Raw genomic sequence first — 15,000 nt, 5'->3', positions numbered from 1 at the left:
AAGTGGGAAGTTTCTAGAAGGTGAAATCTCATTCATATCACCATGTCGGCTCTTATGAGGTTAAATTTGGATCACTGAGTTTTGAGTTTAATCTTCTGTGTCTGGCTTTGTGCAGGACCAAAGAGGCAGGAAGCGAGAGGGATGCCTTGCACACTGAGCATATTGCCAAGCGGCCGTGTACAGTCAGCCCAAGCCAGCGCTTCAGTCCAAGCAGCGGCATCGCAGCCCACGGTCCTCCTAACGGCCTGCCCACTCACCCTCCCAATGGCCTGGCCCACCCGAGTGCCCCCGGCCCACAGCAGTACCGCCTGGAGGACATGGCCATGGCTCACCACTACAGAGACGCCTACAGACACGGCGAGCACAGGGACTCTCGCGAACGTCACCGCCAGACAGGTCAGACACACAGACAAACAGAGATGCAGTATTTCCCACCATTTATGACTTCAGAAGTCAGTAGCTTACTTCATTACCTGAGAGATCATGAGTCGCGATGCAATGCTATGACAGGCTTAACCACCTAAAGCTAGTGTATTGTGTAATCAGGCTTTAACTGTTTCGATCATGACATCATGTTCTGTAGGTGGGCTTGAGCCAAAATGATGCTTCAGGTATATCTGGGAAGCAGCTGTCGTCTGCAGAACCAGGAGAGCTGATTTAGTTAGGGCTGCAGTTTCTCTGATCCACATGCTCACTCAGGTGTGTGTGTGTTGCAGCTGTTCATGGCGCGCGTCAGGAGGAGGTCATCGATCACCGGCTCACCGACCGTGAGTGGGCTGAGGAGTGGAAGCACCTGGATAACGTACGTCTGCGTATCGGTTCATGTTCACACACCTGGTAGCTCTGTTGGGTACGAGGGCGAATGTGTGTGTGTGAGTGTGTGTGTGTGTGTGTGTGTACAGGTAGATCCGAAAGCAGCTGAGATTGTGTGATGACTGAGTTAAGAATGTCTTCGCAGACTTTCAGTCTCACACACTTATGTGAATGCACAAAATCACACACACACGAAATCACACACACAAATATAGAGCGCAAGTTAAAAAAGGGGCACAGATGGAATGAAGGACCCAACGGAGGAGATCCAGCTGGGCTGAGCAGCTGAGACACGGGCTGCAGTTACGGAGAGCAACCGGCCTGTGCTGGGTCTCGGCCAAATTAGACACTCCACTGAAAATAAATATAGCCACACACACATGCACACAGAGAGAGAGGTAGCGAGAGAAAGCATTCATACACACACACACACACACACACACATGGGGGAACGTAGGAACAGTAATGGAAGAAGACAGAGTGGTTAGGGAATAGGAATGAAGGTAGAAGAACAAAAATTAGGAATGGAGACTGCAGTAGAGTGAGACCAGTGGGGTGAGACAGATTGGGGGTGGGGGGTGGGGGGCCAGTACGAGGGGGGGCAGTACGAGCAACAAAAATTGCTCAAATTAAAACAAACAGGTGTCAATTCCAAATAAAGTTTAGTCTGGTCAGTTGGAAGACACGAAGAGAAAGTGAATGAGTGCAGCATGCAGAAGAAGAAAGGGTGGGTGGAGCAGTGAAGAAAAAAGTAAAAAGGAAGAAAGGATGGGCGAGTAGATGAGAGCGGACATGTGACAAAGGACAGGACAGACGGAATAAAGAGGGTAGGTGGAGGGATGGAGAAAAACGAGGGAGTCGTACTGTATGTAGATGCATGCAGACTGGGTATAGCAGAGGAAGAAGGTGGAGACAGACTGATAGATGAGTAGACCTCTGGGACGGAGGGAGACAGAAAAAAGGAAGAGAGCGACAGAGATATGGAAAGAGAGTGAGATGTGGGAGTGAGAGGGCAGGATGAATCGGTTTGGCCCCTCTCATTGGTCGCACAGCTGTTCCAGCACTATTGTTACGGCTCTGTTGTGTTTATCCACTAAAACACTCACAGCACCACTGTCTCTCTTTCTCTCTCTTACACACACACACACACACACACACACACACACAATCACAAACACATTTGAGCAGATGCACACATCCTACAAAGCACTTAGGGTCGCACCTGGACAGCTCTAATGGGTTTCACAAACACTGTGTCGCTCTGAACTAAAAGCCTTGTGCCTGCGCTGCTATCACACACACACACACACACACACACACAGCAGGAAGTTTTTACAGCACATCATCCCAATAGCTACAGGTGCTCCTCTGATCAGTCATAAATACACCTCTCTCTCTTTCAGTCTCACTTCAGTTTCCTTCAGCATGCAAATGCACAATCAATCATATTTTACTACTCGGCATGATTTTTTGTGTTTTCAAGTAATTGAGTTTATTCAGCTGTGATATTAGTTGGTTTAGCTCATTCCTCGTTACTACTGTATATTTCAACCATATGTTTGATTATGTCTTGTTTTATTAATTGTTTTAGATTTCACAGCTCTACAATAAGAAGTCTAATAAGACGGATATAAAAATTGTTACCGTAGACGTATAATAATATTCTGTGTGTGTGTGTGTGTGTGTGTGATTCTCTCTTATTCTCTCAGTTGCTGAACTGCATTATGGACATGGTGGAGAAGACGAGACGCTCTCTGACCGTGCTGCGCCGCTGTCAGGAAGCCGACCGTGAGGAGATGAACCACTGGATCCGGCGCTACAGTGACGTGGAGGATATGAAGAAAGGTTGGAGTTCATCTCCATTTAACTTTTCTTTATGGTGACGTTTCAGAGCAGCTTTATGATGATGGTTTAGCTTTTAAAAGAGCTCGCAGACATTTTTTATTTCATATCAATGTGTACAATAAAATGATATAAACGTGCCAGTGCTGTTAGATGTATTATGCATGACATGTTTTTCTTAAGTTTGACACTGGAGTTATGAAGAAGTCTTAAAATGAAGCAAAATCTTAAATCTTAAATCCTAAGTCTTGCTCTGTTTAACAGACATTCATCGAGACTTCCTTCATCGACCTCCGTCCGGCTACCTACCTGAAGAGATCTGGAGGAAGGCAGGTAAGAGTCTCGCACCCGAACAGACTGATCTGCTCTCACACTTTCACTCACACACACTTAAGGCCAGGGCTGGGAGAGCAGAGGATTCTGGGTATCATTAGGGCTGAGTGCTCTCCATCTGTCCCGGCTGTGAAAGACGACTGCAGTTAAAAGTGCAGTGGAAATGCAGCACCGTGGAGCAGCAGCCACAGGGGACGAGGGAAGTTTGAGGACAGAAGGAATGAAAGGACGGGTAGCTGGGTAGATGAGAGGAAGGAGTCATAGCTCTCCTGCTTTTCAGAGTAGCAGCTGTGGCATTGAGAGTAACGATCGGTGTAAATGAAAGCGAACAGGAATCAGCAAAACGTGTTGTTGGATTTCATCCCTAGAGTTAATCTTTTATACCGCTGATCGTGATCCTCGCTCCAGCTCGCTCCCCGTCCTCGTCAATACAGCATCAGGCAGAAATGGAGGTAGGTTTTATTCATTTTAGAGTGACATAGAAGCCCACAGGAGTTTGGTGATACATACTACATTTAGGAATCAGCTTAAAAAGATGCACTTACACCACACGAAGGCCGCAGCTGCTGAAAATCGGTGTCTGGGAAATGGGTCGCTGCTGCTGCAGACCTGCAGATCTGTGTGCTGCATTTGCACTGTTTTCCAAAGCCCTTTTAATTGCAGTTGTTTTTCACGCAGGTGCCCCCAGCATCCCGCTCTCTCCTGCAATAAAGCAACTGCACAACAAACAGGGTGAGTAAGAACACCCAGAACCTGCCGGCCTACTGCCTACCGCTAGGCTATAAACGTGTGTGTGTGTGTGTGTGTGTGTGTGTGTGTGTGTGTGTGTATGAATGTGAGTGTGTGACTAGCCATTTGTAATCAATTAATTTTTTTTCTTTCAAAGGGAATGTATTTGTTATAAACACCCCTTATCTCTTATAACGGCGAGACTGAGACTACTCTAGTAAGATATATGACATCATAGACACCCAAGAAACAAGAGGTGTCATCAATTGTGTTTGTAAAAAGTAGGATTCAAACCTGTGCCACAGTGTGAGGTGCAATACTACACTACAGAATATTACATAACATGTATAATAATACACTGACATTTATACTCTGTTAAGTGAATCAGGGCCAGTACAGTAAAGGATGAACCTGTCAGAGAACGACAGAAAAATGATCCCTTCACGATACTAGTGGGATTAAAACTTTAAAACTCGCCGATTTTCTGTTACCTGCTAATTGCTGCATTTACTCCGGACTCTCCTTGATAAAATAAAATAAAATAAAAAAAAAAAGAATTAAACCTGCAAACTAATCTTGGTGGCGCATGTGCTGAGTCGTATAACTCAGTATCACGGTTCTCTATAAAAGAGAGTAGGTTAAAAGAAAGAAAGAAAGAAAGAAAGAAAGAAAGAAAGAAAGAAAGAAAGAAAGAAAGATGAAGGTAGAGACTGGATGAAAAATGGAGAGATGTGCGTGTGAAGGTGTGGAGAGGACGAACAGAATAATAAGTAGCTCTCCAGCTGAGGCAGATGTGGCACACCCACACACACACACACATACAAACACACCCACACACACACATACAAACACACACACAAGCACACATACAAACACACACACATGCACACACACATATATGCATACACACACGCATATGCACACACACACACATACACACATACACGCAGGCATACACACGCATACACACATACACGCAAACACAGACGCATACACAGACACACAAATGCACAGGTATACACACACACGCATACAAACACGCATATGCACACACAAACAAACACACAGGCATACACACACACATGCAAACACACACGCATACACAGAAACACAAAATCACACACGCATACACACACGCATATGCACTCACACAAACACACGCATACACAGACACACAAATGCACAGGTATACACACACACGCATACAAACACGCATATGCACAAACACACAAACACACAGGCATACACAAACATGCATACACACACGCATACACAGACACACAAACGCGCACGCACACACACACACACACACAGTGTGTTAAAATCAGTCTCAATCCTAGGGGCAGGATATTGACTGGGATATGATGTATGTATAATTAGACTAGTGTGTATGAGCACAGCACACACATACTGTACCTGTGTATATACACACCACTTTACTCACCGTTCTTATTGAGACACAGCTGGACGAACTGTCTTTATACCTCACAATTAACCCTCTTTTAGTGTCACTTGATCCAAAATTGAGGGACCAATCAGCATCTTTGCTACATGCCACTGAGCCAGGGTAGGGTGTTAATTACATAATTGTATCCGTCTTCACTTGTAGTTTTTTTTTCACTCCTTTATTAACATTTGTACATGTCACCTGACTGTACGTATGTAATGTATACAGCAGATGTTCTGTAGGCTTGATTGCAGGTTGGACGGACAACATCGAGCAACGATAGACATCTTTTTAATTATTATTAATTATTTTAGATTTTGTCCATGTATCCCATGTTGCTTTAAAGCTTAACCCTTGTGTTAGGTTCACACTTCGACCCTTTGCTACTGTTCTAATTGTTGCTAATTGACCCGGGACAGTACTGGAGTTTTAAAAGCACTACAGAAAACTAGATCACATTTAACAATAAAAATCTATCGTAGTCACTGGATGTAAAATGCATGACAGAAAGGTTTAAATGACCCAAAAATAGACTGAAGAGGTTCCTGAATCTGTTTTATTTAATCCTAATGGGCATCAGCTGTCCACTTGGTTAGCTCGTTTGCTTAATCTCATGTCCGTTAGCTGGTTTTAGCAGGAAACCTAGAAAGTGTGAATTCTTTTATATTCAATCATCAAACTAATAAAAGCAAAAAAAAAAAAAAAGATGGTTGTTATGATGTACAATGTTTGGAAGCAATTTTTTAAAAACACATGTCTCACCTGACTGGCTAAACGGCCCGCACCGGACCGACCTGTTCGCATTAAGCTGATGTCTTCTGATCTATTAGCCAGAATGAATAAGATTAGATGAATTTGCAAGTAACAGCTGGAACAGCAGACCTACTGTACAAAAGAGGCAGGTTACAATTATGCTAATCTTGCACCTGCTCGAGGGCAAATAAGTGCATCTTCTAGTCCAGAAACGTCGGTATGTGTGTTTAGTGACTGCATTAAAGAAGCAAACCCTCATAACACACTTTCCAAACACTCCTTCACAGCCGTCCAGCATAACGCATCCTACGCGCCAGGTCGTTTCTCTCCGAGCTAAAATAAGACCTAGCGTGTGTAAATGAGGAGCGGCTGGGGAGCAGGAGAGCGATTATCACGGCCATGAACAGTGATGCGCTCGCCCCTAATGAGCCAGGCTTCTATTTTCAACCGCATCCAAACGCACCTGCCTGTCCTAAAAAAAAAACCTCACACACGCACCACTCACTCACACACACACACACACACACAATGGCGTTTTGTAGAACAGAAGACGCCGGAGCGCACCGCATCCTCACTGCTAGGTCTGATGTGATGTGGGAGTTCCCTCTCAGCCCTCAGAGGGAGAAATCAGTCACCAAAGTAAATTCAGTTAATAGACAGGTTTGGTATCAGAGAGAGTGAGTTTGAAACATCTGCTGTTGTCAGTGTTGTCACTGATTAATTATTTCAGGCGACTTTTTCTGACAGAACGTTTTAAATCTTGGATGATGTACACCTGTTCGGAACGATAAAACAAGCCGAGAGCTAATATGGCCTCAATAAGAGGATGTGAGGACAGGAGGAGATATCTACAGGGGCTAATCTGTCTTTTTCTGTCTATCTTTTACTCCTTCTATCTCAGAGGAGGCAGTGAACGAGGTGAAAAGACAGGCCATGTCAGAGCTGCAGAAGGCTGTGTCTGACGCAGAGAGGAAAGCTCACGAGATGATCTCAGCCGAACGCTCCAAGATGGAGAGAGCATTAGCGGAGGCCAAGAGACAAGCCTCAGAGGACGCCCTGTCCGTCATCAACCAGCAAGAGGACTCCAGTGAGGTGTGTCTCCTCACCCTCTCTCTCTCTCTCTCTCTCTCTGTCTCACACACAAACACCTCACACACACACACACACACACACAATCAGCTGGACCTCACCGGGGTACTTTCTGCCTGCGTATCATCTCTACCTGCACCCACTTCACACAGCATGACCACTCACACTCTCCACTGTCCTGGAAATAGCTCCTACACTCGTGTGTGATGAAGAGAGCCTCTGTAAGTATGTGTTAGATGAAGAAGGCATCCAACACTCACAGAGACGCACTTCATCACACGCTCACTTCATTCCTCTCAATCTCTGAGAGTCTGCCACTCCTCCTCTTTATCTCCTCCTTCTGAGGATACAAATGCTGCGACAATGAAAGATAAAAGCATTTTAGTTTAGATTTATGTTAAACAAATGAATTCATTCTCGGAGCAGAGATCTTGTCATTACAGCGTACACTTACTCCAGCTAGGGAAATATTATGCATTAGGCAAAGATATCATTATATATATTTGTCTTTGTTATTATTGTCCTTCTGATTATAAACTTTCAGAAACATGTGAAATGTTTTGTATCGTATTAACTTTACAGCACAAGTCAAACATGAACTCAGCCTCTTGTGGCTACTTTGGGAAAGACAGAGCTGTTACTGCAGTAGTATACGTGTCTATGTGCTTTACTAATATATTTCTCTCCCCCGTTATCACAGAGCTGCTGGAACTGCGGACGCAAGGCGAGCGAGACGTGCAGCGGCTGCAACACGGCGCGGTACTGCGGCTCCTTCTGCCAGCACAAGGACTGGGAGAAGCACCACCACGTGTGCGGCCAGACGCTGCAGGGGCTTCCTGGAGGTGCCAGCGTTCCTCTGGGAACTCCTTCCTCGTTGTCGTCCTCTTCTTCTTCTTCCTCATCCTCTAACAGCGCTCCGCCCACACACTCGGACAGCACCGCCCCGGGCCCTCTGTCTCTGGTCGGGCCGGCCGGCGGTGGAGGAAGCCCCAAAGACAGCAGCTCCAGCTCCAGCAGTGTGTCACGTTCCACCACCCCGGCCACCCCTGCCCTGCTGGATTCCTCTTCCCGCTGACCTCTGACCCCCAGTCTGGGCACGCTCCCCGCTACCGCTAACGCTGCTGCTGCACCTGCACCCAAAAGAAGATGAGATATGTTCACCACGAATCCTCGCACTTCTTCCCACCTTTACGAGTTTCTCACTTCTTCTCAACTACCTGGAGCTCTCATTTAACCCTAGCTCTATATTTATTAAAATTTGAAAGGGTTCGATTTACCAAGGACGTAATCGGCCATTTAAACCGCGTCTTATACGAAATAAGGCAGCAAGAAATCAATTCGAGCTTGGCTTTACGAATAATTTAAGCCCTGTATATATACGGTCAGCTCAGTACGCATGGAGGCAGTTCACACCTCACACACTCCGTTCTCTTCCACAGAGAGCAATGGGACTTTTTAGAGAAGCTTGAATAGGAGTTAGATTCCTTTTGTTGGTCTAACATACGCAAATTTCTCCTCCTGTCTGGGTTTGTACGGAGGGTCGACAGACTTCCCAGACCTCCCATCCCAGCACTCCGTTCCTCAAACCATGAACGATCTTCTTTCACCGGTTTGTTTTTGGCTTTAACAAGAAAATCCAAAAATAATGATGCTAATAATAATAATAATAATAATAATAATAATAATAAAAAGAATAGACCTGATAACTACCTTGCTAGCGAGCCAAGAAAAACCCTACACCGGACTCACCTCTCTGTTCTGATGCGAACCCAAATGAAAAAAAAATACATGATCCAAACCTTTTTAATACACTGCCAAAGTTTCACGGAGACGCACTCGTCTTATAACCAAACGCGAACGAAGCAAAACCTCCTCAAACCCAAGTCTGGTTTCTTGTCGAGAGGCAGCAAGGAAAAAAGAAACAAATTCAATCCCTGCCTCAATCCTCTCACTGTGCCCCCCACCCACCCACTCCCTCCATCCCATCCCCTTCCTCCATCCCATCCCCTTCCTGGCTCAGTTACCCACAATCCCCTGCTCTAACCCCAAGGAACACGGTGAAGTGACACGCTATCCGCCTCTGCTCAAAGCAAAAAGACATACAGGCGGAGAGAGAGAGAGAAAGCAAGGACGAGTGGACCAAACAAGATGCATGGAAATGAATGCGCTCTTGGCCTCGAAAGAAAATTGGCACCAAAAAAAGCCAAAAAAAAAAAAAACCCCACAAAACCCTCTTAAAGAACTGAAAACGTCTGTGCAAGGATTGCACTCCAAGGACGAGCCTTTTGAAGCAATTCTCCGTTTTTTTTTGTTTTTTTTTGCATTGTTTTTTTTTCTTTTTTCTAAAACTCTCCCAGTTTTACAGTGAGCTGTAATTTTCACTCTCCTTCCTTTTCCAAAGCATGAAGAGCAGACTGCTTAAAAAAAAAAAGAAAAAAAAAAGAAAAGAAAAGAAAAAAAAGAAAAAAAAAACCTGTCTCATAAAAAGCGGTGTGGACTTGATTTCTCTTCTATACAGTATATCTCTCTCTATCTCTCTCTTTCTTTTTTTTTTTTCTCTCTACCTCCTAACTACTTTGTCCCTCTGTCTCGTTCCCCTCTGAGCGGATATCCGAGAAGGGATCAAACGTGTAGATAATGCTTCTTTCTGGTTCTCGATGTCTTTGTCTCTGACGTCTCCTTGTGCTGTGACTTTTTAATTTGATTGTTTTTCTTTCTTGGTCTTGTTCTCAGTTTGGGCCGGACACGTAAAGACGTTTTGAAGGGAGAAATGTATAGAGTAGAAACTCCTCATGTATTTTCTAATCGCTCGTGTTTTGAGACAGCGAGAGGACGGAGGTGCAATATGAGAAGAGAATTCAGCTACTGAACGGAACCTCAGAAACCACCCTTAGGGTACCTTATAAAATAAATCTACATATAAATCTATTTAAAATAACAACCGTAACTTAATGTGAATGTATATAGTATTTAAAAAGTAAGAGGTCCAAAAAAAATGTGTTTGCCAAATAACAGAAAGTATAATGTCTACAAATCATTTCTCAGTTCTGTTCCTTTGCCAATCAAAGCAATTGTAATTACTCATTCAGACCCATGCGGGGTTTTTTTTTTTTTTTTTTTTAAAACCGTCCGTTTTACTCTGTATATTGTGTAATCTGTAGATGTAGACGACAGCGAGTCCTGGCGCCCCAGGCGTCCGTGGGTCAAAAAAAGGAAGGCACTCGTACTCGGTTTGATCCGTACTTCATCACCACAATATTTTACCGATCGTTATCGTGGCAATCGAAGAAACAGCTTGTAAATTTGCTGCCTCTGGAAAAATCAGGACTTCAGCAGGTGAAACGGGGGAGGCGAATGTCAGAGTCAGTGACTGACTCATCACTGCTTGTACAGTTTATTGCCAGACGTCTGAAAGAGAAGCGGCGCGATTCGAAGGAAGCGTGAGTTCATGAGCACCACCTTGTTAACCGTCATGCTGATGATTTCAGTGTAACTGTATAAATGGCGCACGCTTTGTCACTGAACTAACCTCCGGCATAGTCATGGTCTAAAAATCTGACACCAGACTCAAGCTAACACTTTTTTTTTGTCTCTTGTCTATAGTGCGGTACACTGCTATGGTTTTTTCTCCAGATGCTGGAGTCCTAGAAACACATCGAAGCAGATTTAAGTGAGGTTTAAGTTGTTATTAACGATGGGTCATATAACGAAAGACAATAGATATGCCCAAAATGAGAAAAAGCCTTTAAGGTCTAAGCGAAGTCTGTCACGATGAACGAATTGTGGGTTTATTAAATGCACTCCAAACACAGGCAGAAACATTTTGTGCACTCAGACGTCCTGTCCACATGTCATACCTCTAACACGGACCAAACTTGAAGGTTTCCTGCTTAGTGTTCCTATTTAGCGCTCTTTTTGATGTCAACTCCTTTAATTTCAGTACATTCGATACTGAATGATCTATTTTCTTATTTCTAAATTAATATATGAAGTCTGTCACCTGTTCAGTCCGTATGTAAAGCTTTTTTTCCACTTAAGTATGATGAAGCAGAACTACAGAGCTACGTTTGACCCGCGTTGTCTCCCCGCTCGTTCTTCCTCGGCTTCCTCGTCAGCTACCTCCAGTCCAAGAGCGTGAGATGTCACCTGTCTCAGAGAGCCGTGCCGCTGGCAGACATGCAAACCCTCCTCCATCTCCTCCAAGCAACGTACATTCAGCCTGCATATGTTACTTTAGGGTTAGGGTTAGTATGAACACAGCTGAATCCACAGCTGTTTAAGTTGAGTTTTAGTTAAACATTCAGCATATTAACATGTCCCATAGTTATCCAAAAGAACAGACCAAAGCACCTCTGTATGCTGGTTAATGACAGATTTCTGAACATGAGCTAGAGCGAACTAAGATCCCTGAACCAAAAACACACACTCCGAGCACAAGACAGCACACTGAACGTACAAGCTAGACATGTGCCTATATTGTATATACTATCATATACATTGTGTATTATATTATTCCTGTATGCACGCAGAATATTCAGAAGGCATCCAGTATAGGCGGCATGATAGACAGCACGGGTGACAGGTTTTTTTTTTTTTAAACAAAGCTGTGTTTGAAGCCTGTAAAGACTCCTTGTCGAACGGAGACTGTGGTTATTTTAACATAAAAGCCTTACAATGTGTAAATAGCGACAAGACTTAGGCAGGTATCGCGCCATGAGAAATGGGCACATGTCTAGAATCAGGCGACTTGTCTGGAGAAAGAGAACATGCCACTCGAGCGCGTGCTGGAGATAAGACAGAGGCTTCTTAGTCATTCTCTCGCCATGTAAACTACTTGAATCTTCTAGAGCTTTAATCCGATACCACAAGCAAAATGAAGGCAGAGGATATACACACACACACACACACCTCTTTCACTCCTTCTCTGCGATTTGCATGTCTGCTCAGCACACGTTTTAGGTCGTACGAGGTCTCTATCAGTGTCCCATCGTCTCTCCAACCAAAGTCAAACCAAAAAGGAAGAGCCTTCTGATGTACTCTTCCACCGTTTGTGTGTGTGTGTGTGTGTGTGTGTGTGTGTGTGTTTTCTTGGGTGCAGCGGGAGGCATGGCTTCTCTGAACTGATTTGCGAGGGCGTCCAGGCTGGGAGACATCCGGGGCTAAATCTTTCTGATGGCGTAACCCTCAGAAATTAAACAAAACCTAGACCCATGAGCTCTGTAGATCTAAAGACTCTGTAGACCTTAATCTGAAACCATGGTCAAATTAGCATTACATGTATAGTTAAAGTAAGATATTCGACGAGGGCTTTTTTCTATCAGTTTTTTCTTTTACTTTTATTATACCATCCATAAAAGGTATAGGTAGTATGGTTTTTTTTTAGGGGAAATGCATGTGATCAGAAGCTCTTTGGACTCTCTATAAGAGTCCCTTCATCAGTGGACATCCATAGCTCATCCTGTTGTAATGTAAACCTCACACACTAACGAGACTGAGAACGCTATTGTTAGCAAAGCCGGAGCAGACACTCGATCTCCCTAGTGCTAAAATAGCTAGAGACTTTTTTCTTTTTTTTTTTTTTTCTTTTTTGTAAAGATACCTAAAGATGAAGGTTTGGTTTGACATGTTTAGGGAAGCGTTATTTACTGTATTGTGCAATACATTGTTACAGAAAAGAGAACGTTGTTTCTGTAGGAAAAGGTTGGTGTGATGAAACTGTTATCAGTCTCTAGATGAAGTGAACTGTGCCAGGAGAAGTTTTGATTTCTTACTTGCATGCTCTCCTCCCCCATTTTGCTGCCCCTTCTACCCCTTTTACTGTGCGCTTCGTTGGATATGTGACGCTGTAAACATTCTAAATCAGGTTATTGTCTGTGTTGAGATATGTATCTGTGTAATTAAAAAAGACAGCGAAATACGAAACATTGCTTGTGTGGTTTGTCCTTCATTTCCTGAGCGATCATTCAGCATGATGTTACGTCCCCAGATACCCACCGAGGAACATGAATGAAATGACTAGGGCCTTGTGTGAGAGGTAAAACCTGTAATTTACTCATCAGGATCCACTTAATTCAGTTAGGTCTCTGTTGAGGTAATTATTCTGTTCTGAATAGTGTTGCAGTGTTATATTACCAATCACTGACTGAAATGAACTCTAATGTACAGATAAAATGTCCTTAACTTGAAAAATAATTCTCTGCAAGATCTATGTAGCAGGGATCAGGAGCCATATTTTATTTTATTTTTTTTTTTTTCAGTGTTCAGCGAAACCTTTAAAATGAACACTGTAAATCTCCAGCCATTTCTTCCTCACCACTAATGAGCTACGATTATGCATCATATAATAATAGTACATAAATCGTATAAAAGAACAATAGCTTTAGTGTCACTTCACTGTTACAGCACACAGGGGAATCCTTTATAAATGTTAAATACATTTCTCCTGTAGAAAGCTTCACCATATTCAGAATGAGCTATTACTATAGAAAGGATATAGTATAGATACAGTATAAGAAAGGATATAGTATAGATACAGTATAAGAAAGGATATAGTATAGATACAGTATAAGAAAGGATATAGTATAGATACAGTATTCATTTATTCATTCATCTTCTACCGCTTATCCGAACTACTTCGGGTCACGGGGAGCCTGTGCCTATCTCAGGCGTCATCGGGCATCAAGGCAGGATACACCCTGGACAGAGTGCCAACCCATCGCAGGGCACACACACACTCTCATTCACTCACACAATCACACACTAGGGACAATTTTCCAGAGATGCCAATCAACCTACCATGCATGTCTTTGGACCAGGGGAGGAAACCGGAGTACCCGGAGGAAACCCCGAGGCACGGGGAGAACATGCAAACTCCACACACACAAGGTGGAGGCGGGAATCGAACCCCGACCCTGGAGGTGTGAGGCGAACGTGCTAACCACTAAGCCACCGTGCCCCTAGATACAGTATAAGAAAGGATATAGTATAGATACAGTATAAGAAAGGATATAGTATAGATACAGTATAAGAAAGGATATAGTATAGATACAGTATAAGAAAGGATATAGTATAGATACAGTATAAGAAAGGATATAGTATAGATACAGTATAAGAAAGGATATAGTATAGATACAGTATAAGATATGTAGCTGTTATTAATCTGTGATTTAGTTTACAAATTATTGTCAAAGCTGCATGATACAAAAAATGTATCAACACTTTCTGACCAGTCAGAATTGAGGAGTCACCATATAACAGGAAATAATAATAATATGTGCTGCATCTACCGTTTATTATGTAGGTACATAACCAACCAGAAGTCAAAAATATACCACAAATCTGTCATTTAAACTTTAAACTCATTGAATGCAAAGTGTATAATAAATAATAAAGGTATTAAATAAATATAAATATAAATAAAATTGTCTATCTATCTACCCACCTATCTATCTATCTATCTATCTATCTATCTATCTATCTATCTATCTATCTATCTATCTATCTATCTATCCACCCACCCACCCACCTATCTATCTACCCACCCACCTATCTATCTATCTATCCACCCACCCATCTATCTATCTATCTATCTACCTACCCACCTATCTATCTATCTATCTACCTACCCACCTATCTATCTATCTATCTATCTATCTATCTATCTATCTATCTATCTATCTATCTATCTATCTATCTATCTATCTATCTATCTATCCATCCACCCACCCACCTATCTATCAACCAAACCCATCTATCTACCCACCAACCCACCCACCCACCTATCTATCTATCTATCTATCTATCTATCTATCTATCTATCTATCTATCTATCTATCTATCTATCTATCTATCTATCTATCTATCTATCTACCTACCCACCTATCTATCTATCTATCTATCTATGCATCCACCCACCCACCTATCTATCAACCAAACCCATCTATCTACCCACCAACCCACCCACCCACCTATCTATCAATCTATCTATCTATCTA

General features: G+C 43.0%; 1 protein-coding gene across 4 annotated transcripts in view; it reads left to right on the top strand.

Moving 5' to 3' along the window:
- cbfa2t3 (CBFA2/RUNX1 partner transcriptional co-repressor 3) overlaps nucleotides 1-12,928 on the top strand; it is a 59,080-nt gene extending 46,152 nt beyond the window's left edge. For 3 of the 4 annotated variants that reach the window (XM_060858951.1, XM_060858954.1, XM_060858953.1), the window contains exons 6-12: nucleotides 116-396; nucleotides 717-802; nucleotides 2,523-2,658; nucleotides 2,920-2,988; nucleotides 3,667-3,720; nucleotides 6,819-7,009; nucleotides 7,707-12,928. In XM_060858951.1, the coding sequence (XP_060714934.1) occupies nucleotides 116-396; nucleotides 717-802; nucleotides 2,523-2,658; nucleotides 2,920-2,988; nucleotides 3,667-3,720; nucleotides 6,819-7,009; nucleotides 7,707-8,081 (1,192 nt within the window). In that variant the 3' untranslated portion in view covers nucleotides 8,082-12,928. The remainder of the gene's footprint in view (nucleotides 1-115; nucleotides 397-716; nucleotides 803-2,522; nucleotides 2,659-2,919; nucleotides 2,989-3,666; nucleotides 3,721-6,818; nucleotides 7,010-7,706) is intronic. The other variant, XM_060858952.1, reaches the window with a different exon arrangement.
- Nucleotides 12,929-15,000: the final 2,072 nt, after the last annotated feature.

The sequence above is a fragment of the Tachysurus vachellii genome, chromosome 23, assembly GCF_030014155.1.
Source record: "Tachysurus vachellii isolate PV-2020 chromosome 23, HZAU_Pvac_v1, whole genome shotgun sequence".
NCBI lineage: Eukaryota > Metazoa > Chordata > Actinopteri > Siluriformes > Bagridae > Tachysurus > Tachysurus vachellii.
This window is presented reverse-complemented; position numbering and strand designations above follow the sequence as displayed.